Source organism: Bufo gargarizans, chromosome 1, assembly GCF_014858855.1.
Source record: "Bufo gargarizans isolate SCDJY-AF-19 chromosome 1, ASM1485885v1, whole genome shotgun sequence".
Classification (NCBI taxonomy): Eukaryota; Metazoa; Chordata; class Amphibia; order Anura; family Bufonidae; genus Bufo; species Bufo gargarizans.
This window is the reverse complement of record NC_058080.1, coordinates 474,627,525-474,655,372: the sequence shown is the minus strand read 5'-3', so window position 1 is coordinate 474,655,372 and position 27,848 is coordinate 474,627,525. Positions and strand designations below refer to the sequence as shown.

General features: G+C 41.9%; 1 protein-coding gene across 1 annotated transcript in view; it reads left to right on the top strand.

Annotated features, from left to right (window-relative positions):
* The window catches only part of LRRC2 (leucine rich repeat containing 2), a 747,375-nt gene that overhangs the window by 659,336 nt on the left and 60,191 nt on the right, over nucleotides 1-27,848 (top strand). Inside the window, exon 6 of the mRNA XM_044273432.1 lies at nucleotides 5,813-5,958. Coding sequence (XP_044129367.1) covers nucleotides 5,813-5,958 — 146 coding nt within the window. The remainder of the gene's footprint in view (nucleotides 1-5,812; nucleotides 5,959-27,848) is intronic.

Here is a 27,848-nt window from a genome sequence, read left to right as displayed (position 1 = left end):
CAGTCATTAGCCGTGGGTCCCTGGTGTTTTAAACAGCGGAAACCCACCCGCCATGAAACCCACTGCATGCGCAAGCGAATCCCATGTTTGCACTTTGCTCCAGCGCTGTACATGTACGACACTGGTAATGAAGGGGTTAAAAAGGTATTCCTGTTTTGTTTATTTGTTAATATAATAGGAAATCATAAAATTTTCTAATACATATTTATGCAAAGAAGTAGAGGAAGAGAACCATCTAACCAGCGCCACCTCTTTGAAGTGGCTATACATCCATAGAGAGCTGTCTTGGGGTGCTTGCCCCTCATCAGTATGGAATAGTATTCTAGCTGGCTTGGTGTTATGCATTGAATGCAGCTTAGGTGGGATCTTAAATATCCTTAAAGTGAACAGTCCTGTATGAAGGTGCTGGTAAGATGTTTCTCTTCTGTGAGAGATACCTCTTGCTGATACTCTGTTGATACTGTAGACACAGACTCTAGTCTTTGTCTGACACTATAAGAGATAAGGTTTCAGATGAGCTATCAGCTGAAGAGACTGAGAAGTGATAATCTGCATACAGACTGGTTTTTAACACCTCTAACTGAAAAAAGGCTGAAAATGTTTAATCCCTTCACAACTACCATTCGGCTATATACGTCCTATCTGCACATACCCCATGTAGATAGCACGTACATGTAAAGTGCTTGCAGGGATAGCACACAGTTTAGTAATGCCGACAAGGGACCAATCAGAGTGGTCCCTTGTCGGTGATCGCTCCAATTGGTTAGTCTATGTAGACTAACCAATCAAATTGTGGCTCTGTAAAGATGCTGGTTTCAGGCTCTGATCTGCAATCTGCAGATCAGAGGCTGAAATCAGGCATCAGCTGATTTGTGCCCCAATCTGTGCTCCTTCTATGCCGGCCGTGCCTCTTCTGTGTTGGCCGTGTCCCTTCTGTTCTGGCTTGGCCCCATCTGTGCTCCCTCCATGCTGGACATACCCCCTTCTTTCAGGTCTTGCCCCCATTTGTGCCCTCTGCCCCTGATGCGGTCCCCCTGCTGTATGTGATGGCGGCAGGTATTCACTCATTTATAAGAGATTAAAAAATGAAAAAATAAATAGACTACATATAATTGGTTTTGCAGCATCCGTAATAACCTGATCTATAAAATGATAATGTTACTAATACCGCAAGGTAAGCACTGTACAAAGTAAAATTAGAAAAAAATGGTGGAATTGCTGTTTTTCTTGCCTCACCTCCCAAAATAATTGAATAAAAAGGAATCAAAAAGTCATATGCATCCCAAAAAAAACAATAAAAACTACAGCCCATCATGAAAAAATAAGCCCTCACACAACTATTTGAACGGAAAAATAAATAAGTTATGGGTCTTAGATTTTGGTGATGCAAAAAAAATAATTTGTGACAAAAAGTGATTTTATGATATAAAAGTCATAGAACCATGTCAACCCACAGAATGAAATTATCATATCAAATATGCCATATGGAGAAACCCATAACAAATTAAAAACACTGACAGAAATGCAATTTTTACCCACTTCACCTTCTAAAAAATGGAATAAAAAATCGCTCAAAAAGTCATATAGACCCCAAAATTGTACCAGTAAAAATTACAGCCGGCCCTGCAAATAAACTAACTCTCAAACAGCAACATAGATGGAAAAATCTAAAGGTTAAGGGTCTTTGATTCGGTGATGAAAAAATAAAGTTTCATAAAAAGTGATTTTATGATATGAAATTGATATACCATAAATGAAACAATATAGATTTTTTTATCGCTATAACTGTATCAACACACAGAATAAAAGTATCTTATTGAATATACCCCATACATTTTTTTAATAAACACTGGCAGAATTGCAATGTTAGCCCACTTCACCTGATTAAAAAATTTAATAAAAACCTATCAAAAAGTCATGTGTACAGTCATGGCCAAAAGTTTTGAGAATTACATAAATATTGGAAATTGGAAAAGTTGCAGCTTAAGTTTTTATAATAGCAATTTGCATATACTCCAGAATGTTATGAAGAGTGATCAGATGAATTGCATAGTCCTTCTTTGCCATGAAAATGAACTTAATCCCCCAAAAAACTTTCCACTGCATTTCATTGCTGTCATTAAAGGACCTGCTAAGATCATTTCAGTAATTGTCTTGTTAACTCAGGTAAGAATGTTGACGAGCACAAGGCTGGAGATCATTATGTCAGGCTGATTGGGTTAAAATGGCAGACTTGACCTGTTAAAAGGAGGGTGATGCTTGAAATGATTGTTCTTTCATTGTTAACCATGCTGACCTGCACAGAAACGTGTGCAGCCATCATTGTGTTGCATAAAAATGGATTCACAGGAAAGGATATTGTGGCTACTAAGATTGCACCTCAATCCACAATTTATAGGATTATCAAGAACTTCAAGGAAAGAGGTTCAATTCTTGTTAAGAAGGCTTCAGGGCGTCCAAGAAAGTCCAGCAAGCGCCAGGATCGTCTCCTAAAGAGGATTCAGCTGCGGGATCGGAGTGCCACCATTGCAGAGCTTGCTCAGGAATGGCAGCAGGCAGGTGTGAGCGCATCTGCACGCACAGTGAGGCGAAGACTTTTGGAAGATGGCCTGGTGTCAAGAAGGGCAGCAAAGAAGCCACTTCTCTCCAAAAAAACCATCAGGGACAGATTGATCTTCTGCAGAAAATATGGTGAATGGACTGCTGAGGACTGGGGCAAAGTCATATTCTCCGATGAAGCCTCTTTCCGATTGTTTGGGGCATCAGGAAAAAGGCTTGTCCGGAGAAGAAAAGGTGAGCGCTACCATCAGTCCTGTGTCATGCCAACAGTAAAGCATCCTGAGACCATTCATGTGTGGGGTTGCTTCTCATCCAAGGGAGTGGGCTCACTCACAATTTTGCCCAAAAACACAGCCATGAATAAAGAATGGTACCAAAACACCCTCCAACAGCAACTTCTTCCAACAATCCAACAACAGTTTGGTGAAGAACAATGCATTTTCCAGCACGATGGAGCACCGTGCCATAAGGCAAAAGTGATAGCTAAGTGGCCCGGTGACCAAAACGTTGACATTTTAGGTCCATGGCCTGGAAACTCCCCAGATCTTAATCCCATTGAGAACTTGTGGTCACTCCTCAAGAGGCAGGTGTACAAACAAAAACCCACTAATTCTGCCAAATTCCAAGAAGTGATTATGAAAGAATGGGTTGCTATCAGTCAGGAATTGGCCCAGAAGTTGATTGAGAGCATGCCCAGTCGAATTGCAGAGGTCCTGAAAAAGAAGGGCCAACACTACAAATACTGACTCTTTGCATAAATGTAATGTAATTGTCGATAAAAGCCTTTGAAAAGTATGACGTGCGTGTAATTATATTTCACTAAATCACAGAAACAACTGAAACAAAGATCTAAAAGCAGTTTAGCAGCAAACTTTGTGAAAACAAATATTTGTGTCATTCTCAAAACTTTTGGCCACAACTGTACACAAAAATTGTACCATTAAAAACTACAGCCCATCCCACAAAAAAATTTGCCCCCACCGCCACACAGCTCAGTCAGTCAACAAAAATATAAAAGCTATGACCCTTAAAATCTATTTCTGCAAATTCCTTGTTCCAGAAAATGCAGATGCCGCTCCTTTCCTTTTGAATTCTGCCATCAGCCCATACAGCAGTTTACAACCACATATGGGGTTTTGCAGTATTTAGTAGAAAATTGGTAACAAATTGTGGGGTGCATTTGCTCCTGTTATTCCTTGTTAAAATGAAAAATGTGGCCTTAAGGGACTTTTTCATGTAAAAAAACATAATTTTACATTTTCATAGCCTGTGAGGTCAAAGTGGTCAGTAAACCCCTCAATGAGTTATTTGAGGGGTGTAGTTTCCAAATTGGGGTAATTTTTTAGGGGTTTCTACTTTAGAGGTACCTTAGTGTGCCTTCAAATATGACACGACACTCAAAAGCCATTCCAACAAAATCTGCTCTCCAAAAACCATATGCTGCTTCTTTCCTTCTGAACCCTGATGTGTGCCCATACAGCTGTTTACAAACATAAATTGGGTGTTTTTGTAAACTGCTAAATCAGAGTAATAAATATTGAGGTTTTTTTTTCTGTTAACCCTTGCTGTGTTATAGGAAAAATTGGATTAAAATTTAAAATCTGCACAAAAAGTGCAAAAATTAGAAATTTCACCTCAATTTTCCTTTTATTCTTGTGGAACACCTAAAGGGTTAACATAGTTTGTAAAACCAGTTTTGAATAATCTCAGGGGTGTAGATTCTAAAATGAGGTCACTTTTTTAGTGGTTTCTATTATATTAGGACTTCAAAGTGACTTCAGAACTGAAGTTCTTGAAAAAGTTGGTTTTGAAAATTTTAGAGAAAAAAAAAGTTTTTTTTTAAAATGATGCCAACATAAAGTAGACATATAGGGAATCTTAATTAAAAACAATCTAATGAGGCATCACTATCTGCCTTTAAGGTGCAGAAATTCAAATTTAGAAAATTTAAATTTTTACCAAATTTATGTCATAGTTGGATTTTTTGTAACATAAAGGTAAAACATATCAACCCAAAATTTCCCCTAACATTAAATACGAGATGTCACGAGAAAACAGTCTCAGAATGGGTTAGATTAAATAAAAGCAATCCAAAGTAATTAGCACATAAAGTGACACATGTCAGATTTGCAACAATAGACATAGTCACAAAGGTGAAAAATGGCTTGGTCTTGAGAGAGTTAATAAAGAACAACTGAAAAATGTTGCCCAAAATGAGTAAAAGAATTGCCCTGAAGGTGTCCATAGTCTTTAGTGTTAAGAAAAGTAAAATACCAATAAAGAAACTCCTTATTGCTTTGATATACTGTAACTTGTGCATTCCTTCTGAACCCTGATGTGTGCCCATACAGCTGTTTACAAACATAAATTGGGTGTTTTTGTAAACTGCTAAATCAGAGTAATAAATATTGAGGTTTTTTTTTCTGTTAACCCTTGCTGTGTTATAGGAAAAATTGGATTAAAATTTAAAATCTGCACAAAAAGTGCAAAAATTAGAAATTTCACCTCAATTTTCCTTTTATTCTTGTGGAACACCTAAAGGGTTAACATAGTTTGTAAAACCAGTTTTGAATAATCTCAGGGGTGTAGATTCTAAAATGAGGTCACTTTTTTAGTGGTTTCTATTATATTAGGACTTCAAAGTGACTTCAGAACTGAAGTTCTTGAAAAAGTTGGTTTTGAAAATTTTAGAGAAAAAAAAAGTTTTTTTTTAAAATGATGCCAACATAAAGTAGACATATAGGGAATCTTAATTAAAAACAATCTAATGAGGCATCACTATCTGCCTTTAAGGTGCAGAAATTCAAATTTAGAAAATTTAAATTTTTACCAAATTTATGTCATAGTTGGATTTTTTGTAACATAAAGGTAAAACATATCAACCCAAAATTTCCCCTAACATTAAATACGAGATGTCACGAGAAAACAGTCTCAGAATGGGTTAGATTAAATAAAAGCAATCCAAAGTAATTAGCACATAAAGTGACACATGTCAGATTTGCAACAATAGACATAGTCACAAAGGTGAAAAATGGCTTGGTCTTGAGAGAGTTAATAAAGAACAACTGAAAAATGTTGCCCAAAATGAGTAAAAGAATTGCCCTGAAGGTGTCCATAGTCTTTAGTGTTAAGAAAAGTAAAATACCAATAAAGAAACTCCTTATTGCTTTGATATACTGTAACTTGTGCATTTTTTAAATGGAATGGACCATTTCCACAATCTCTGTCATGAATGTTTCTTGTTCCTTTCCAGCTGAGCAATTTGAAAAAGGTCACTTTTGTCGATTTGTCAGCAAACAAATTCTCTTCTATTCCAATTTGTGTCTTACGGATGTCAAGTTTGCAATGGTTGGACATCAGCAGTAACAACTTAAAGGATCTTCCACAAGACATAGACAGGTAAATATGATTCTGTCTCAAAATCGATGCTATCATAAGACTCAGTTTCATATGTGTGACTGATTTGCACACATCATTTAATAACATATAGAAAGAAGCATAATGAGACATACGTACAGAAAGTCTGATATACAGCACTATTTTTTCTACCGTCAAGTCAAATGACAGTGAGGATGGCTACCGTATAAGAATGCTATAATCAATGAATATCATCATAGTAACAAAGTCAACCTCAACCAATTATAATTCTGTTGATAGACAGCAAGACAAAAAGCCCTAAGCAATATAAAGATACAAACATTACAACATGTTATCAGTCATGGTCTCATAAATGCAGTGAAACTGGTTGCTCATACAGTATAGAATTCAATTTAAATGTCTAACTATCCAGGACTGGAGCTGTTCATAACTTCATGAGTTGCACTGCACAAGACATGAGCTTTTAAAGAAGCAGTACTGTTTTTTATGTGCAGGACCAAGCCTTGTTTGTCTAAAAACCTGTTGCAAATGTTCTACAGTTCATAAGTGTGCAATAGACCAGCATCACCAGCGGCATATATTTCCCCACATATACTGCGCAATTGTTCCTTTCTCTTTACAAAAATTGTTGCAAAGCTTCTAAAGATTATACATGTGCAATAAGCATAATTTAGCACATCCAAAACTGTTGTGTGCATGAGGCCTTATAGAGCAATTTTTGTCACATGGTGTTGACGCCCAGTTGGACCATTTTTTCTAAATTCCCAAAACCTTTGGCAATTTCTCTACCATTTATAAGTGCAAAAATATGCATATTGTAGTGTGTGAATAGCAGTATATAGTTTGGTCACATTTGGGGTAAGAATTGAGCAGTTTGCTGTTTCTCAAAGTATTGATGTAATTATTCTACCACTTATAACTCTGCAAATAAGCATACTTTAGTGTATCAATATCAGTGTATAGCTTGGTCACACTCAGATGTCCAATTGCTCCTGTATTTTTTTTTTTCCAAGAAAACTGGAACAATATAAAGTACTGTGAAAAAGTATTTGCACCCTTACAGATTTATTTTGTTTTTGTTTCAGATTATCAAATAAATTTAAATATCAGACAAAGATAACCCAAGTAAATGCAAAAATGCAGTTTTTAAATGATGATTTCATTTATTAAAGTGGTTGTCCCATGAAAAATATTCTACAGTTTTCAAACCAGCACCTGGTTCTGAATCCTTTTGCAATTAAAATTAAAAATTTAGCATAGCCAGTGAGTTATTCCGTTACATTTATTTGTATAGCATTACTTGCTGTTGTTGTTTTTTTGTGAAAGGCTTGGAAAGTATAGTTTGTAATTGGATTCAAAACTTGCTGAAGGACTGTGTCTAGAGAGTTTTGGTCCATGATTCCTATTCAGAATGGTCCCGGGTAATAAGTGGTATACCCCAAGGTTCAGTGCTGGGCCCTCTATTATTTAATTTATTTATTAATGATATTTAGGATGGGATTAATAGCACCATTTCTATTTTTGAAGATGACACCAAGCTGTGTAGTACTATGCAATCTATGGAGGATGTCCATAAAATACAAGCTGACTTGAACACTCTGAGTGATTAGTCATTAACTTGGCAAATGAGGTTCAATGTGGATAAATGTAAAGTTATGCATCTTGGTAGTAATAATCTCTGTGCATCACATGTCCTGGGGGATGTAACACTGGGAGAGTCAATTGTAGAGAAAGATTTGGGTGTCCTTGTAGATCGTAGTTTAAATAACAGCATACAATGTCAAACAGTTGCTTCTAAGGCAACCAGGATATTGTCATGTATTAAGTAAGGCATGGACTTGCGGGACAGGGATGTAAAATTACCACTTCACAAAGCTTTGGTGTGGCCTCATCTGGAATATGCAGTTCAGTTCTGGGCACCAGTCCACAGAAAGGATACTTTGGTAATGGAAAATGTAGAAGGGAGACATGGAGGGTCTTAGTTATGAAGAAAGACTAAACAAATTTATTTATTTAGTCTTGACAAGAGACATCTAAGGGGGGACATGATTAACCTATACAAATATATAAATAGGCCATACAAAAAATACGTAAAATGTAAAATGCCCTCAAAAGACAAGGGGGCACTGCACTGCCTCTGGCTGGAGAAGAAAAAGTCTAAATAAGCGTCAAGATTTCTTTACTGTAAGAACTGTAAATCTGTGGAATAGACTTCTGCCAGACGTGGTCATAGCTTGAACAGTGGACAGTTTTAAAAAGGGTTTAGATTAATTCTTAAAATTAAATGACATTAACCCCATAGGGACACAGCCTTATTTCACCTTAAGGACCAGGCCATTTTTTGCAAATCTGACCAGTGTCACTTTAAGTGCACATAACTTTAAAACGCTTTGACTTATCCAGGCCGTTCTGAGATTGTTTTTTCGTCACATATTGTACTTCATGACAGTGGTAAAATGAAGTCAAAAAAATTATTTTTTTTGCACAAAATAATACCTAATTTACCCCAAAATTGCAAAAATTAGCAAATTTCAAAGTTTCAGTTTCTCTACTTCTGTAATACATAGTAATACCCCCAAAAATTGTGATGACTTTACATTCCCCATATGTCTACTTCATGTTTGTAGCATTTTGGGAATGATATTTTATTTTTTGGGGATGTTACAAGGCTTAGAAGTTTAGAAGCAAATTTTGAAATTTTTCAGAAATCTTCAAAATCCCACTTTTTATGGACCAGTTCAGGTTTGAAGTCATATTGTGAGGCTTAGATAATAGAAACCTCCCAAAAATGACCCCATCTAAGAAACTACACCCCTCAAGGTATTCAAAACTGATTTTACGTACGTCGTTAACCCTTTAGGTGTTGCACAAGAGTTATTGGCAAATGGGGAAGAAATTTGAGAATTTCATTTTTTTGTCTAATTTTCCATTTTAACCCATTTTTTCCACTAACAAAGCAAGGGTTAACAGCCAAACAAGACTGTATCTTTATTGCCCTGACTCTGCCGTTTACAGAAACACCCAATATGTGGCCGTAAACTACTGTACGGCCACACAGCGGGGCGTAGAGTGAAAGGTGCGCCGTATGGTTTTTGGAAGGCTGATTTTTATGGACTGGTTTATTTACACCATGTCCCATTTGAAGCCCCCTGATGCACCCCTGGAGTAGAAACTCCCTAAAAGTGACCCCATCTAAGAAAGTACACCCCTCAAGGTATTCAAAACTGATTTTATATACGTCGTTAACCCTTTAGGTGTTGCGCAAGAGTTATTGACAAATGGGGATGAAATTTGAGAATTAGATTTTTTTGTCTAATTTTCCATTTTAACCCATTTTTTCCACTAACAAAGCAAGGGTTAACAGCCAAACAAGACTGTATCTTTATTGCCCTGACTCTGCCGTTTACAGAAACACCCAATATGTGGCCGTAAACTACTGTACGGCCACACAGCGGGGCGTAGAGTGAAAGGTGCGCCGTATGGTTTTTGGAAGGCTGATTTTTATGGACTGGTTTATTTACACCATGTCCCATTTGAAGCCCCCTGATGCACCCCTGGAGTAGAAACTCCCTAAAAGTGACCCCATCTAAGAAAGTACACCCCTCAAGGTATTCAAAACTGATTTTATATACGTCGTTAACCCTTTAGGTGTTGCGCAAGAGTTATTGACAAATGGGGATGAAATTTGAGAATTAGATTTTTTTGTCTAATTTTCCATTTTAACCCATTTTTTCCACTAACAAAGCAAGGGTTAACAGCCAAACAAGACTGTATCTTTATTGCCCTGACTCTGCCGTTTACAGAAACACCCAATATGTGGCCGTAAACTACTGTACGGCCACACAGCGGGGCATAGAGTGAAAGGTGCGCCGTTTGGTTTTTGGAGGGCTGATTTTTATGGACCGGTTTATTTACACCGTATCCTGTTTCAACCCCCCTGATGCACCCCTGGAGTAGAAACTCCCTAAAAGTGACCCCATCTAAGAAAGTACACCCCTCAAGGTATTCAAAACTGATTTTATATACGTCGTTAACCCTTTAGGTGTTGCGCAAGAGTTATTGACAAATGGGGATGAAATTTGAGAATTAGATTTTTTTGTCTAATTTTCCATTTTAACCCATTTTTTCCACTAACAAAGCAAGGGTTAACAGCCAAACAAGACTGTATCTTTATTGCCCTGACTCTGCCGTTTACAGAAACACCCAATATGTGGCCGTAAACTACTGTACGGCCACACAGCGGGGCGTAGAGGGAAAGGTGCGCCGTTTGGTTTTTGGAGGGCTGATTTTTATGGACCGGTTTATTTACACCGTGTCCTGTTTCAACCCCCCTGATGCACCCCTGGAGTAGAAACTCCCTAAAAGTGACCCCATTTTGGAAACTATGGGATAAGGTGGCATTATTTGGGGGACTATTTTTAGGGTACATATGATTTTTGGTTGCTCTATATTACATTTTTGTGAGGCAAGGTTACCAAAAATTGAGATTCTGAAATTTCATCTCCATTTGCCATTAACTGTTGAGGAACACCTAAAGGGTTAATAAAGTTTGTATAATTAGTTTTGAATACCTTGAGGGGTGTAGTTTCTTAGATGGGGTCACTTTTAGGGAGTTTTTACTCTAGGGAACCATCAGGGGGGCTTTAAAAGGGACATGGTGTCAATAAAAAAGGCCATCAAAATCGGCCTTCCAGAAACCATGTCGGTCCTTTCCTTTTGCGGCCTCCCTTTTACTGATACAGCAGTTTACGACCACAAATATGGCATTTCTGTAAACTGCAGTATCAGGGTAATAAATATTAACTTTTGTTTGGTTGTTAACCCTTGTTTTGTTACCGAAAAAAACGGATTGAAATGAAAAAGTGCCAAAAATGGAGTTTTTGGCACCGTTTTCATTTTTTTTTTTTAACCGTGTTAATCTGGGGGGTTGGGTCATGGGATATTTTTATAGAGGAGATTCTTACGGACGCGGCAATACCTAATAAGTCTACTTTTTTTTATAATTATTTAGGTTTTTGACTATATTATCCTTTTTGATACCCAAACATTTTTTTGGTATCTCTAAAGTCTAGGTGTCATTTTTTTTATTTATTTTTTATCTGATTATCTTATGTGGGGGCTCATTTTTTGCGGGACGAGCGGACGGTTTTTCTGGCACTATTTTGGGGGCTATATGACTTTTTTTTTTGGACCGTGTTAATCTGGGGGGGTTGGATCATGGGGTATTTTTATAGAGGAGATTATTACCGACGCGGCGATACCTAATATGTCTACTTTTAATAAATTATAGTTTTTTTGGGTGTCTCAAGTCTGAGAACCCTTTTTTTTATCCCATGTCAGTCCTAAATTGGGATATAAATTTAGTACTCCATGGAAGTGTGATACTCCCTGAAGCAACCAATAATGCAGAGGCCCGGATGATCGGGGCACGTGTCACATTGAGTTGTGGTGTCCTTCCGTATCCCCCTCCTGTGACACACTCTGCACCTTTTTTGGGTTCGTCCCTTCTTTCCAGTATGGGGGACCACACCTGGAAAGTGTTGGCCAGGGACGATCCGGGCGCCTCCAGTTCCCGAGGTACTCCGGCCTGCTCTTTCCCGGTCCGAAAAGATCAGGTCTTTGAGGACTGCCTCATAGAATTGGAGGAATGTCCCTGTGCTGCCAGCGCTTCGGGATAGTACAAAAGAGTTGTACATGGCAACCTGCACCAAGTAGACCGCAACTTTTTTGTACCATGCCCGGGTTTTGCGCATGGCGTTATATGGCTTGAGGACTTGATCAGAGAGATCAACTCCTCCCATATACCGATTGTAGGCGACGATACAATCGGGCTTGAGGACCGTTGCCGCGGTACCTCGCACAGGGACAGGGGTGATGCCGTTACCATGAATTGTGGACAGCATAAGGACATCCCTCTTGTCCTTATACCTGACCAGCAACAGGTTTCCAGTGGTAAGGGCACGGGTCTCACCCCTGGGGATAGGTACCTGGAGGGGGAGGGCAGGGAGGCCGCGTTGATTTTTCCGCACGGTCCCACAAGCGAACGTGGATCTGGCGGCAAGGGACTGGAACAAGGGGATACTGGTATAAAAGTTATCCACGTAAAGGTGGTAACCCTTATCCAGCAGTGGGAACATAAGGTCCCACACAAGTTTCCCGGTAACACCCAGAGTGGGGGGACATTCTGGGGGTTGAATCCGGGAATCTCGCCCCTCGTATATACGAAATTTGTAAGTGTACCCTGAGGTACTCTCACAAATTTTGTATAGCTTCACGCCATACCTCGCTCGCTTGGTGGGCACATACTGGCGGAAAATGAGTCTCCCCTTGAACGCAATGAGAGACTCATCAACCGCGACCTCTCTTCCAGGTACATAGGCCTCCATGAATTTGGCCCCAAAGTGATCGATGACCGGCCGTATCTTGTACAGACGGTCATGGGCAGGATCACCTCGGGGGGGACATGCTGCATTATCGGAATAATGCAGACATTTCCGAATGGCCTCAAACCGGGAGCGTGTCATGGCTGTACTGTAAAGTGGGGTCTGGTATAGGACGTCCCCACTCCAGTACAGCCTGACACTGGGTTTCTTGACCAGGCCCATATGCAGCACGAGGCCCCAAAATGTCCTCATTTCGGCTGCACTGACCGGCGTCCAGCCACCGGGCCTGGCCAAAAAGGAGCCCGGGTGTTGAGCGACGAACTGTTGGGCGTACAGATTCGTCTGCTCCACCATCAGATTTACCAGTGGGTCACTGAAAAAATGACGAAAAAAGTCATATTCAGTGTAGCCCACTGTGGAAATCTGGATTCCTGATTGGCCTACAAAATCAGGAATCACGGGCTCGTATCGCTCTGGGCTACACCAGACAAATTCACCGGCAGGGTGCTCCGGTGGATTTAACTGGTGGGCCGGGAAACCAGTACGAGCCCCAGAGCTGCTCGTACTAGGCTGGGCCACAGGGTCCCTAACATGGCGGTCCCCTTGCTCCGCCTGGCGGCGTCTCCGCCGCCTTGGGGGCTCATCATCATCGCTAGATGATGAGGAGGATGCGGATGACAACAGGAATGTGGGGTCATCCTCATCCTCACTGGGACTCTCGGATTCGGAGGCAAGCTGGGCGTATGCCTCCTCGGCCGAGAACGTCCGGCGGGCCATAGGGGAGTGTGTGTCTGCGTGTATATGTGCGTGTGTGTAACTCTTTATTTTGTGTGCGTGTGTGTGGGGGCACGGATGTTCACGAACTCACCCTAAAACTAAAAAAATAAAAAAATAAACTGACTAAAAAAAAGGCCAAAAAATGTGGAAAAAAAAATTCAAAACCGCTGATCAACCGTCCGAAGTTGATCAGCGGTGGGGTGTGCGATGCGCTAACAGTGGCCGGACACTAAGAGTGCCGGCCACAGTCAGCGTACACAAAAAAATAATAAAAAATCCTGCACCCCAAAAAAGTGGGGGGGGGAGGGGGGGCGGGGGGGGGGCAAGTGGCAGCACCCCTGGGGGGTCTAGGGTCACACAGCTGTGCTGTGGACCCCAGACACCCTAACTAGGGTGATGCAATGAAAAGTGAAAAAAACTAACTTTCCCTTTTTTTCCCTGCCTAACCCAAACTTTCCCTAGCTGTCCCTATGTACCTGATGGGGGGTGCTGGTGGCAGAGATCGGGTCCTGGGGGCACAGATCGGGTGCAGGCAGCGGCAGCAGACACGTGCAGGCAGCTCCTCTCTCCTCCGGCTCCGGAACACAAAAGGAGGAGGAGAGGAGCGCCTGCCTCTTTTGAATCTGCCGCCGGACCGCCCACTGACCAATCAGAAAGTGATCCTGAGTGGTGATGTCACCATCACCACTCAGGATCGCTGGATGGTGATTGGTGGAGTGAAATCACACCACCATCACCATCCTGTTCCGGGTTATCCGGGTCTTCAGAGACCCGAATAACCCGGAAACGCAGAAAACTGCAGGTCTGAATTGACCTGCGGTTTTCTGCGATCGCCGACATGGGGGGGTCACAGGACCCCCCGGCGCATTTGCCCCAGGTGCCTGCTCAATGATTTGAGCAGGCACCGGGTTCCGATCACCGCCCGCCGAGCGGCGGTGATCGGAACCATTCATGACGTACCGGTACGTCATGTGTCCTTAAGTACCAGGACATCATGACGTACCGGTACGTCATGTGTCCTTAAGAGGTTAATGCTTATGAAAATGTGTAGAATTCTGAGTCTCACTTCCTTCTGGGATTTCACGGCCCCACCTATTCTTTGGATAGACTATTGTGTTTTTTCAACAGTATTAATTATGTAACTATGTAACTACCTCCTGAATTGTTATAGGGCTTGTTAAAACTTTGTTATAGGGCTTGTTAAAACTTTGTTAGATAGAGACTGTCATGTACCAAATGATCTTAGACTATATTAGTCATGGGATAACCCCTTTAAGAGAAAAAAAACCTATCCAAACCAACCTGGCCCTATGTGAAAAAGTTACTTTGGAGTCTTGCACATATCTGTGGGAGAATTTTGTCCCACACTTCTTTGCAGAATTGTTTTAATTTAGGCACACTGGAGGGTTTCGAGCATGAATGGTCTGTTTAAAGGGGTTCTCCAGGAATTTAGAAAATGAAAATACTTAAATATTACTTTATTGTAAATATATATTACCAAATACCTTTCATTATTTATAATGGCTCATATTGTTTAGGGAGCAATCATTAGGAAAAACAAAATGGCCACCGTCCTATTAATACAAACAAAACGTGTCATAATCATACAGGAGGACATGTTACTTCTGAGCACTGAGGTAAAGAGCTGCCTCATCCTCCTCTACTACTTCTAAGGGATTATGATCCTGAATACAGATTATAAGAACTATAACTGAATCTCTGTCGGAATGGAGTTCATTAGGAGACATGAAGAACAGAGAGGAAGGACAGGACAGACTGTGGTAATGGAGACTGCATACAAGTGCTGCTGCACATTATCCACATCACCCCTACCTTCCTCTCTGTACTTAATGCCTCCTCATGAACTCCATTTCTACAAAGATTTAGCTGAAGATCATATTCAAGATCATAAAAAGAAGATTAGGCAGCTCTTTAGCTCACTGCTCTGAAGTAGCATGTCCTCGTGTCTGATAAGGACATGTTTTCTGTGTATTAATAGGACGGCGGACATTTTATTTCTCCTAATGATTTCTCCCTAGACAAAACGAGCAATTCTAACTAATGAAAAATACTTGGAACTATATTTATAATAAAGTAATATTTAAGTATTTTCATTTTTCTTAATTCCCAGAGAACCCCTTTAAAGTCATGCCACAGCAACTCAATCGGGTATAACTTCAGACTTTGACTAGGTCACTCAAAACCCCCCAACAATTTTTTTTTCAATCATTCCGAGGTGGACTTGCTGGTGTGCTTCGGATCATTGTTCTGCAGCAGAACCCATATACACTTGAACTTAAAGTCACAAACTGATGGCCAGATATTTTACTTCAGGATTTTCTGGTAGAGAGCAGAAATCTAGTCCCAACAGTCCCATCAAGTATAGCAAGTTGTTCAGGTCCTGAAGCAGCAAAGGAGCCCCGGACCATCACACTACCACCACCATGTTTGATTGTCAGTATGATGTTCTTTTTCTGAAATGCCATGTTAGTGTTATGCCAGATGTAACAGGTTGCAAACCTTCAAAAAGTTCCACTCCCATTGTTTCATCAGTCCACAGAATATTTTCCCAAAAGACTAGCGGGTTATCAAGATATTTTTTGGCAAAGGTAAGACGGGCCTTTGTGCTCTTTTTGGTTAGCAGTGGTTTTTACCTTGGAACTCTGTTGAACTTGTTGAATCATGAACACTGTCCTTTACTCAAGCATATGAGGCCTGGAGAGCTTTAAATGTTGTTCTAGGTTCCTTTGTGACCTCCTGGATAAGTTGCTGATGAGCTCTTGGAGTAATTTTGGTAGGCCAGTCACTCCTAGGAAAGTTCACCACCGTTGCATGTTTTTTTACAATTGTGGATAATAGCTCTCCCTGCGATTCACTGGAGTCCTAAAGCCTGCAGCAGGTTGAACTATGTGGCCAATTAGTCCATAGCTGCCTTTCATTTAATAATTAAGACAGTGTTAAACAGGGGCTGTACCCACTTCTTAAACCCAACGCTCTCCTGCCCTACAGTTCAGAGCCCTTCTTCTGCCATTTTTTTTCTTCCTTTTCCACATCATCTTAGGGTCCATTCACACGTCCGTTTTTTCTTTCCTGATCTGTTCCGTTTTTTGCGGAACAGATCAGGACCCATTCATTTTCAATGAGTCCTGGAAAAAATCGGACAGCACAATGTGTGCTGTCCGTTTCCGTTGTTCCGTTCCGCATGTCCGTTTAAATATAAAACATGTCCTATTATGTTCCTGAAAAATCGGATCCTGGTACAATGCAAAGTCAATGGTTCCGCAAAAAACGGAAGACATTCGGATGTCATTCCGTATGTCTTCCGTTTTTTGCGGAATCCGTTCCTGGAAACACATAGCAAATATTTTTTTATTTTTATTTTTTATTTTTTTTCAAAGAAATCCAAACAACTTTATTTGATTATTGAAATGTATACATGTTTCCGTTTTTTGCGGATCCGCAAAAAACGGATGACATACGGATGACATACGGAAACATTTTCAGGAACAACGGATCCGCAAAAAAACGGACCGAAATTTGGATTATAGAAAAATACTGACGTGTGAATGTAGCCTAATATTGATGAGAATATGTCATCAGGAACATCAAGCTCCTCCTCGCTCTGCATCTTGCTGACTTTCTAGCATGATTTAAGTAGTGATGGACAAACATTGACAGGAACGATTCGCAAACACGATCGCGCTAACTCGATCAAATGTTTGCTAACCGCAGGTTCGCGGCATGCCCCATTCACTTTAATAACAGGCAAACCTGAAAAACCTTCAGGTCATATTTGTAGCAACCAAATACTTACTAGAAGTGCACAAATTGTCCCACAACATGGACAGTGACATACCAGAGGGGGATCGGTTGCAAAAATTCCCACCAAAAATATGTATTTTAATCAGGGGCCATATTTATGCATCTTAAAGGTAAACTCTCAAAAATGTGCCCTGCCTGGACATAAAACATAAAGTGATTATGTGGCTGGAGGTATATTAGACAGTCAATGGATATCAATTTTACTGCAGGCCAGTGGACTACAGGCCCCAAAAATGATTAATTTACCATACAGAAAAAAACAATTTATAATGTGGCTGGAGGTACATTAGGTGGTCACCGTATAACAATTTTACTGTTGGCCAGTTAGATTACAGGCCCCAAAAAATATGCATTCACCATGCATAAAAGATCAAGTGATTATGTGGATGTAGGTATATTAGACGGTCGATGGATATACATTTTACTGCAGGCCGGTGGACTACAGGCCCCAAAAACGATTCATTCACAGGACAGAAAATGTCAAGTGATTATGTGGCAGGAGGTATATTAGACGGTCATTGGATATCAATTTTACTGCAGGCCAGTGGAGTAAAAGCCCCAAACATTATGCATTCACCGTACAGAAAACATCAAGTGATTATGTGGCTGTAGGTATATTAAACGGTCAATGGATATCAATTTTACTGCAGACCAGTGGACTACAGGAACAAAAATTATTCATTCACCGTACAGATAAGAACAATTGATAATGTGGATGGAGGTACATTAGGCGATCACCGTATCACAATTTTACTGTTGGCCAGTTAGATTACAGGCCCCAAAAATTATGCATTCAACGTACATAAAGATCAAGTGATTATGTGGCTGGAAGGTATATTAGACGGTGAATGTATATTAATTTTACTGCAGGCCACTGGACTACAGGCCCCAAAAAATGATTCATTCACCGGACAGAAAACATCAAGTGATTAAGTAGCTGAAGGTACATTAGGCGGTCACAGTATAACAATTTTACTGTTGGCCAGTTAGATTAAAGGCCCCAAAAATTATGCATTCACCGCACATTAAATATCAAGAGATTATGTGGTCATTGGATATCAATTTTACTGCAGGCCAATACAAATACATGTGACATATATTCTGTATGTTTAAAAGAACTAAAACTATAAAATTGGATTAAAAACATGGCTAACGAAATCCCCCCTCTTGAAAAAAAAAACTAATGATAATAGTTGAAATTTGATAACACGTGGTCGTAACAGGTGTTGAATTCCTCCGTGGCCCCAAACAGGCATTCACCGGACAGAAAAGACCTTTTATGCCGCTGTATTTAAATAAGACAAGGACCATTATTTGTTCTGGGTGGTTGGTGGCGGATAAGTGTTGGCTGGCATGAGGAAATTCAATTAAACGTGGTCGTCACAGGTGTTAAATTCCTCCGAGATCCATGCCTCATTCATTTTTAGAAATGTGAGGTAGTCCACATTGTCGTGAGCTGGGCGAGTGCGCTTATCGGTCACAATCCCCCCTGCTGCACTGAGCATCCTTTCAAACAGGACACTCGACAAGGGGAAAGCCAAGAGTTCCATGGCAAATTGTGCCAGCTCTGGCCATAGGTCAAGCCTGCGCAACCAGTAGTCAAGGGGTTCCTCGCTTCTCAGACAGTCCACATCGGCCGTTAACCCGATGCATGTAGTCGGACACCTGTCGGTCTAGGCGTTCCTTGAGGCAGGATCCGGAGGGCAGCTGTCGATGGGTTGGCTGCAACAATGATCTCATATCCGAAGTGACCAACACGTCTTTAAACTACCCTCTTCTGGCATGCACTGTAGGATTGGTACCCGGAACTGTTTCTCTATGGGTGGAAATTCCTCTGCCAGCACCCGCAACAGCAGAATGCAGCATCTCTCAAAACAAGGCCTGGAAATTCTGCATTCTGACAGCCCTCTGTGATGCTGGTAACATGTCCGCAATTTTGTCTTTGTATAACGGCTGCCCATTAACCCCTGAAGAAGCCAGAATAGTGGCGAAACATGTCGGGGGGCAGTGTTAGTTTTTAATCGCTGTGCACCACTTCACTGTTAACCAGCAACTAGCGGTCAGGCTGGCCGACGTTGCTTGGTTTGGTTTAGCAATCAAGTTAGTTGTGGTTTTGGCTACTGTGCACCGAGTCCGTGTTGCGGTGTAGGTTGCCACTAATCCCAGTCTGAGATCAACTGAGACGCTTTATGCGCCATTCACATAGTGGGTTGATATTTCCATTTCTCCCACCACTCTATATGTGTCACGGCTGAGGATGGGGAAAACCCTCAGCCGTGCGATGCCGGAAGATGGTCGCTGCTCGACCAGGACAACAGGATTAGGGAGCAGGTCACCTCCTATCGCGTCCCTAACCTGACCCTAACTCCTAGCTGCATGGGCCGACCTTTAAGGTAGGAGGACCCATGCTCAGGAACCTCGGATCCCTAACTCACCCTCCGACCGGTCCCTGGACTAGGAGTCAGGGTAAGACGGCCTGTTCCTTCTGGACACGGAGGAACAGGGGTCTCACTGGCCAAGCTGCAGGGAAAAGGGGAAACACAAACAGTCTTACGGATATGGCAGGTGAACCGAACAAGTTCCACCTACCTGCCACAGCCTTGCTGACTGGATCCCTGTGCTGGAAAGCTGATGTCCACACAACCTGAGATGAACCCAGCAACCACACATCCACGCACAGGAACCCAGATCCATAAGCTGCAATAAAGAAGCATAAAGACAAACACATCTTCCAAACACCAAACGTCATTATCTTTTGACCAGAAGGGAGGCCCCCACTGGCAGTTGGTAAATAGCCAGGAGGATGTCTCCAGCAAGCATGGCTGAAGCACCCTCACTGACTACTGCCTTCAACTGAGGCTTTATAGGGCCAAGAAGCCACACCCAACAGTCAGACACACCCCGTGACTCACACACAAAGAAAGGGAGTTAACCCTTCCAACACCAGGGAAGGGAAACACAACTTAAAGGGAAAGTGTCCAACTAAGAACACACTGTGACTATGGCCGTAGGCAACGACATGGGTGGCAACCATGTCCTGGGAGTCAGCCCGAAGGCCGGGACACTGCCACCACATGTACACATACCACAAAACGTTGCCACGGGCAACCACAGTGAAGGAAAGATGTCAGTGCACACCAAACATAAAATTGAGTGCACACAGACATACAAAAGTGCATACATACACGCACACAAACTCCAAGGCAACTGCACACATAACTGTTGTCCGCGGCAACCGCACCTGAGGCAAACAGCAAAATGCCTCCAGCTGCGGTTGACACAACAACCCAAGACCGCGGGCAACTGTATGCGGCTTCCAAGGAGTCACGGCCATAAACATGGTCGTGACAATATGGCTGTTATTACAACTATTCTCAGCTGGCAGAGTCACCGCGGACGGTGGTACGGTAGTGTTCTGCCCTTACAGTGGTAAGGGTGAGAGATGGTGCACATCTCTTCACCCTGCCTAATTGTCAAAGCAATACACCTACCAGTGAAGTGGTGTTCTGTGTTTTTAACACCCCTTAATTTTTTGGTTCTGTTTAAGTGTAATTAAAGAGTGTACCTGGCACACACTTAGCATTTAGGTTTTACTTGTATTCAAATAAAAGTGAAGTATTAATTTATACCTGGGTCAAGATAGGTTCTATTACCTGGATAGGCATTTGTAAATAAACTAGTAAAAATAACTTACCCAGGTCAGGTCCTAATTATATTCATTTCTTGTTTATGGGGGTCTAAGTACGTTGCCACCCAGTACGAGTCCTTGCCCTTTATGCTTTTTATACGGGGGTCATTCTTCAAACACTGGAGCATGAAGGCCCCCATTTGCACTAAATTGAAAGCAGTGGAGGGCCCTGGCTCCTGCTCATCGCCCAGGAGAATATCATCCTCGGTCTCCTCCCCCATCCACGGACAACACCAGGGATCCGCAAAAAGTTTAAAGCCTGCTCTTCTTGCTCCTCCTCCCCCGAGGCACCATCCTCCTCTGACTCCTCTTCAGACTTCTGATTACTTGTCTCTGATGGAGTAGCCCCCCATGGTATTTCATTCAGCATTGCGACTTCCTCATCTTCCTGCTCCTCGACGGCTTAATCAATGACACAACGCAATGCATGCTCCAGAAAGAAGGCGTAAGGTACGATGTCACTGATTGCACTCTGTCTGCGACTGACCAGTTTGGTGATCTCATCAAATGGCCGCAGAAGTCTGCATGCATCGCGCATGAGCAGCCACTGGCGCTGTGAAAAAAAACTAGTTCCCCAGAACCTGTTCTGCCGCAGAGTTCGTACAGGTAGTCGTTAACAGCACGTTTCTGCTGGGTGGAGTTTCAGCACATTGGGCAGTCACAAATCAGACGTCTGAGCAAATCAGACGTCTGACGGGTAGGTGGTGTCGCTGCTGAACCTCAGCAAGGCGAGCCATGGCCATGTAAGATGTTCTAAAATGGCCAGAGATTTTCCTGGCCTAGCGCAAGACGTCCTGGACCCCGGGATATTTGGAAACAAATCGCTTCACGACTAAGTTCAGGATGTGTGCCTTGCATGGCACATGTCATTTTGCCCTGTTTCAGCGTGTTCAGCAGATAGGCACCATTGTCGCACAACACTTTACCAACTGTCAAATTGGGCGGGGTTAGCCACTGATCGGGCTGTGACCGCAGAGCTGAACGGAGTGCAGGACCGGTGTGGCTCTTGGCTTTCAGGCACAATAGCCGCAGCACAGCATGGCAATGTCTCACCTGGCACGTCGAATAGGTTCTGGGGAGCTGGGGGTGCAGCGGAAGAGGCTGTAGCAGTATAAAAGGAGAAGTCAGCCAAGGAGGATACGGAGGATGATGTGGAAGGAGGAGAAGAAGAGGCAGGCCTGCATGCAATCCATGACGGTAACACCAAATCCACAAGGGTGCCATGGGTTGCATGCTTGACAGCCGTCAGGGGGTTCACCCAGTGGGCAGTAAAAGTTATGTACCTTCCCTGCCCGTTTTTGCTTGACCATGTGTCTGTGGTCAGATGTATCTTGGCACTGACACTGTGTGCCAGAAATACATTCACTTGCCGCTGAACATGGCCATATAGCTCTGGGACACCATTCTGGGACCTTCCATTGGGGTGTGCCAATAGCCATCCTGCAAAAAATGAGATACTACCTGAGACAATCAGTCAAAAAAAAAATATATGACTCTCAGATGATGGAGACACTAAAACATGATATTTTTTTGCTTCAAAACTGCTATTATTGTGTTAAAGTTAAATTAATTTAAAAAAGTATACATATTAGGTATTGCCGTGTCTGTAACAACCTGCTCTATAAAAATATCACATTACCTTACCCCTCAGGTAAACATTGTAAAAAAATAAAAAATAAAAGCAGTGCTAAAAAAGCTATTTTTTGTCACCTTACATCATAAAAATTGCAACACCAAGCAATTAAAAAGGCGGATGACACCCAATATATTATACCAATCAAACCGTCACCTCATCCTGCAAAAAATGAGACCCTACCTAAGACAATTGATCAAATCAGACTATGGAGACACTTAAACATAATTTTTTTTTTGTTTCAAAAATGCTTTTATTGTGTAAAACTTGAATAAATAAGAAAAGTATACATATTAGGTATTGCCATGTCCGTAACAATCTGTTCTATAAAAATGTCTCATGACCTAACCCCCCACGTGAACACTGTAAAAATAAATAAAAACTGTGCCAAAATTACAAATTTTTTGGTCACCTTGCCCCATAAAGTCTGATAATGAATGATCAAAAAATAATATTTACCCAAAAATAGTACCAGTAAAAATGTCAACTCTTTCTCCAAAAATGAGCCCCTGCATAAGACGATCGGCAGAAAAAAAATAAAAATAAGGTAGAGACACAAAACATAATTTTTTCAAAAATGCTTTATGAAAAACTGAAACAAACAAACAAAGAAAGTAGACATATTTGATATAACTGTGTCCGTAACAACCTGCTCTATAAAAATAGCACATGATCTACCCTGTCAGATGAATGTTGTAAAAAATTAAAACAGTGCCAAAAGAGACATTTTTTTGGTTACCTTGCCTCAAAAACGTAATATAGAGCAATTAAAAATCATATATACCCCAAAGTACTACCAAAAAAACTGGCACCTTATCCCCTAGTTTCCAAAATGGGGTCACTTTTTTGGAGTTTCGACTGTAGGGTGCATCTGGGATGCTTTAAATGGGACATGGCATCTAAAAACCAGTACAGCAAAATTTGTCTTCCAAAACCAATATGGCACTCCGTTTCTATGTGCCCTTACATCAGTTTACGACCACATGTGGGATGTTTCTGTAAACCGCAGAATCGGGGTAATAAATATAGAGTTTTGTTTGGCTGTTAACCCTCGATGTGTTAAAGAAAAAAAATGGATTTAAATGGAAATTCTGCCCAAAAAGTGAAATTTAGAAATTTCATCTCCATTTTCCTTTAATTCTTGTGGAACACCTAAAGGGTTAACAAAGTTTTTAAAATCAGTTTTGAGTAAGTTAAGGGGTGTAGTTTCTACAATGGGGTCATTTATGTGGGATTTTCACTATGTAAGCCCCACAAAGTGACTTCCGACCTGAACTGGTTCTTAAAAAGTGGGTTTTGGAAATTTTCTTAAAAATTTTAAGAATTGCTTCTAAAATTCTATGCCTTCTAACATTCGGGAAAAAAAAATGACATTTGCTAAATGATGCCAATATACAGTAGATACAAGGGGAATGTTAAGTAATAAGTATTTTATGAGGTATCACTTTCTGTTTTAAAACCAGAGAAATTGAAATTTTTAAAATGTTTGGTAAATTTGGGATTTTTTCATAACTAAAGGTGAAATATATTGACTCAAAATTATGAAGTCCAATCTGTCACGAGACAAAAAATCTCAGAATGGCTTGGATAAATAAAAGTGTTCCAAAGCTACTACCACATAAAGTGACACATGTCAGATTTGCAAAAAATGGCTTGGGCAGAAGGGTGAAAACTGGCCCAGGATAGAAGCGGTTAAAGGGGTATTATCATCTTAATGATCACTGTTAAATCTGTTAATGATTTAACAGTGATCATTTTTCTAAATATATTTAATTAACAAATTCCCACCCCTTAGAAAAAAATAAACCTATACTTACCTGGCTGTTGTCTTCCGTCTCCCCTGGTTAAGGCCACCGCTCTTCTCAGGAATCGCGGTGGCAGTGCGTGCGCAGACTACTTATTTTCTTCTCCCGGCCGGCCGGGCGCTGTACTGAACGCAAACGCCAAGGCCACGCATGCGCTATGGTGATTTCTTCCTGGCCAGTATAGTATACTTGCCAGGAAGAAGTCACCAGGGCGCATGCATGGATTCGGCGTGCGCGTTCAGTACAGCGCGCGGCCCGGCCGGCAGAAGACATCAATCGAGATGGAGCCCGCCCCCTGCCGAGTGCCAAAACCAGGAAGTGGACAGCACGCTGGGAGCAGGTAAGTATTAAACGGCGTGTTGAGGATACCCCTTTAAGTGATTTTTTGATTCTACAGGTCTGGCAATAATCAGGCCTGGGTGTGGCTAGTGAAATTATCTCAGCTTTCAAATATTGTGGTTAATCACAGTTAATTTATGGGGGAAGGGGGGGTAATTATTTTTTTACATAGGGCCCGGTTGTTTGGGTTAACTTTTTCCCTTAGTAAATTGCCATCATTTAAAAACTGATTTTTATATTGACTCAGGTTATCTTTGTTTGATAATCTGAAACATTTAAGTGTGACAAAATAAATCTCTAAGGGGGCAAATACTTTTTCACAACACTTTTTAAGTGTGTAAATAATTATATTTTAATGATTCAACAACAGCAGAATATATTTTAATTGCAGAGGTTGTTCACGTGTGCCTGCTGCAAAGTTTCCACATTTATTAATCAGTGTGTCAAATATATAACTTATTCAATGTCTGCTACACAAAAGAGTGGAAAACGAAAGACTTGTGCCCCGTCATCAGTGAGAATGTGGGTAGCTGTAGTAGTGCAAACTAGAGTTGTTGCGATACCAAATTTTTGATTCGGTTTCGATACCATGAAAAAGTATTGCGATACTCGATACCACGCGAAAAAAAATAAACCAAAAAAGCCACGTGCATTCCGCATTTTTAAAAATGGCGAATCGCGCAGTTTTTATTTATTTTTTTCTGTTCCGGCGTTCACCACCTAGATTTTTTTTTATATTTTAATAGTTTGGACTTTTCTGACGTGGCGATATGTAATATGTTTATTATTTATATATTTTATATATATGAAATTGGGAAAAGGGGGTGATTTATACTTCATATTTTGGTGTTTTTTTTTTTTACTTTTTTTTTTACACTTTTTATTTAATAACTATTTCCCCCCTTAGGCTACTTTCACACTAGCGTTCGGGTGTCCGCTTGTGAGCTCCGTTTGAAGGGGCTCACAAGCGGCCCCGAACGCATCCGTCCAGCCCTAATGCATTCTGAGTGGATGCGGATCCGCTCAGAATGCATCAGTCTGGCAGCGTTCAGCCTCCGCTCAGCAGGCAGACACCTGAACGCGTTCGGGTGTCCGCCTGGCCGTGCGGAGGCAAGCGGATCCGTCCAGACTTACAATGGAAGTCAATGGGGACGGATCCGTTTGAAGATGACACAATATGGCTCAATCTTCAAATGGATCCGTCCCCCATTGACTTTCAATGTAAAAGTCTGGACGGATCCGTTCAGGCTACTTTCACAGTTAGAATTTTTTTTACAATATAATGCAGACGGATCCGTTCTGAACGGAGCCACCGTCTGCATTATATGAGCGGATCCGTCTCAGACGGATCCGCTCTGAACGCAAGTGTGAAAGTAGCCTTAGGGGCTAGAACCTGGGATCTTTCATCCCTTGTCCTATTCAGCTTTATCAGGGTGAATAGGACTTCACTGTCCCTGCTGCTCTGTGCCTTGTGCACACAGCATCAGGGATGTTACCATGGCAACCAGGGCTTCTGTAGCGTCCTGGCTGCCATGGTAACTGATCGGAGCCCCAGGCTTACACAGCTGGGGCTCCGATCAGAAGCTGCCACTGCACCACCAATGAGAGGGAGGGGAGAGGTCCCTGTGGCCACTGCCACCAATGATTTTAATACTAGGGGGTTGAGAGGGGCTGGCGCACTGTGCCACCAATGATTTTATTGGGATGGGGGGTTGAGGGGCACACTGAACCACCAATGATAAATTACCCTTTATACAGGAGGCGGGTACTGGCAAATCAGTAGTTTACCCCTTAGGTGCCGCACCTGAGGGGTTAACTGCCTCTGATCGCAGCTCCCTGTCAGCGGCAGGGTGCCTGCAATGCGATTCTGCCGCCTCCTGTATTGTGTTAAAGACTGACTTTCACTATCAGGCCACACAGAGCGGCGCCCAGCGATGTCTCAGCACTCACCATTAGTCCTGGGTGCCGCTCCGTTCGCCCGCAGTGCTCCATTACTGTCTCCTCTCCTGCTCCACATGCTGCTGATTACTATCAGAGCGATGGGAGGAGACATCAGCTTCAATAGTGGGCGTTCCTTCTTCCTGGCTGTAGCGCTGCCAATCGCAGCGCAGGGAGAAGGAACGCCCACTAGTGAAGCTGATGTCTCCTCCCATCGCTCCGACAGTAATCAGCAGCATGTGGAGCAGAAGAGGAGACAGTAATGGGGCACTGCAGGCGAACGGAGCGGCGCCCAGGACTAATGGTGAGTGCTGAGACATCGCTGGGCGCCGCTCTGTGTGGGAAATGGGAATAGTCCTATCATTGGTGGCTCAGTGCGCCCGCCCCTCCTCCCCCTCTCTCTTCTCATTGGTGGCAGCGGCAGCAGCACAGGGGGGAGGGAGGACAGCTTCCTTCTCCCCGTGCTGCTGAGAGAACATGAGCGCGCCGATAGCAGCGCGCTCATGTTCAGAGATACTAGGCTGCGCAGAAGCGCAGCCCAGTATCGAAAAAACGGAAATCCCGGTATCGTATCGATACCGGGACAAAAGTATCGATTGGGTATCGAAATTTCGATACCCGCAACAACCCTAGTGCAAACAGTATTCACAGCACAGTTGTCACCAGCTGTCTGGTCAGTAGTAGCAGAGGGCCACAGTTCTCCCCCGCTTCCAGTAAGCGACAGATTATCATTGAGGACAAAGTGTATGACATTATAGACTGAATGGCTTATTCTCTCAGTCTCAGCAAGATGATGTCAATGTCAACTTCAATCTTCCTGCTCATTCTCCTTGCAGCTCCAGAGAAGCCTTTCATTTGCGTCATCTCTGTCTTCACTGCCCCTTCTAACCAGTTGCCTCCTTTTTTCTTAAGAAGAGCCAACAACACCCCTGTGAGAACACTCAGCCTTTGGACTGCCATGAGGAGAAAGTTAAAGGATATTGACACCTTTGTAAAAAATACAATAAAAATTGCCCTGATTAATGTATGTTGTGGAGAAAATCATTTCTCTATTTGGTTCTATTTATCTATCTTTTTAAATTTTTGTTCTATAACCTGCAGTCCTTTCTATGCACAGCAGGCTGCTCGCAGTGAGTTTACAGAGAATCCGTCATCTGATGGATTTTTTGTAACTCCTCCTGTGCATAGAGTGAGCGCAAACTGTCTCCCTCTGCCTCCTCTTCCTATACAGTGTACTGCAGTGTATTAGAAGCATCAGACTCACTGGATCTTCAAGAACCAAGTAAATCTGAGTCCAAAAAGTGTAAAAAAAAAAAAAAAGTTTAAAAAGTAACTTCTTCCTATATCAGCACATATAATTGGTTATACATGTAAAAAATAAAACTAAAAAAACCCCACTAAACATGTTTGGTATCGCTGAATCCGTGACAACCTGATCTATAAAAGGATCATGTACTTTTACCATACAGTGAACACCATAAAAAAAAAGAGAAACTCTGATGGAATTGCAATTTTGCCCACCGCAC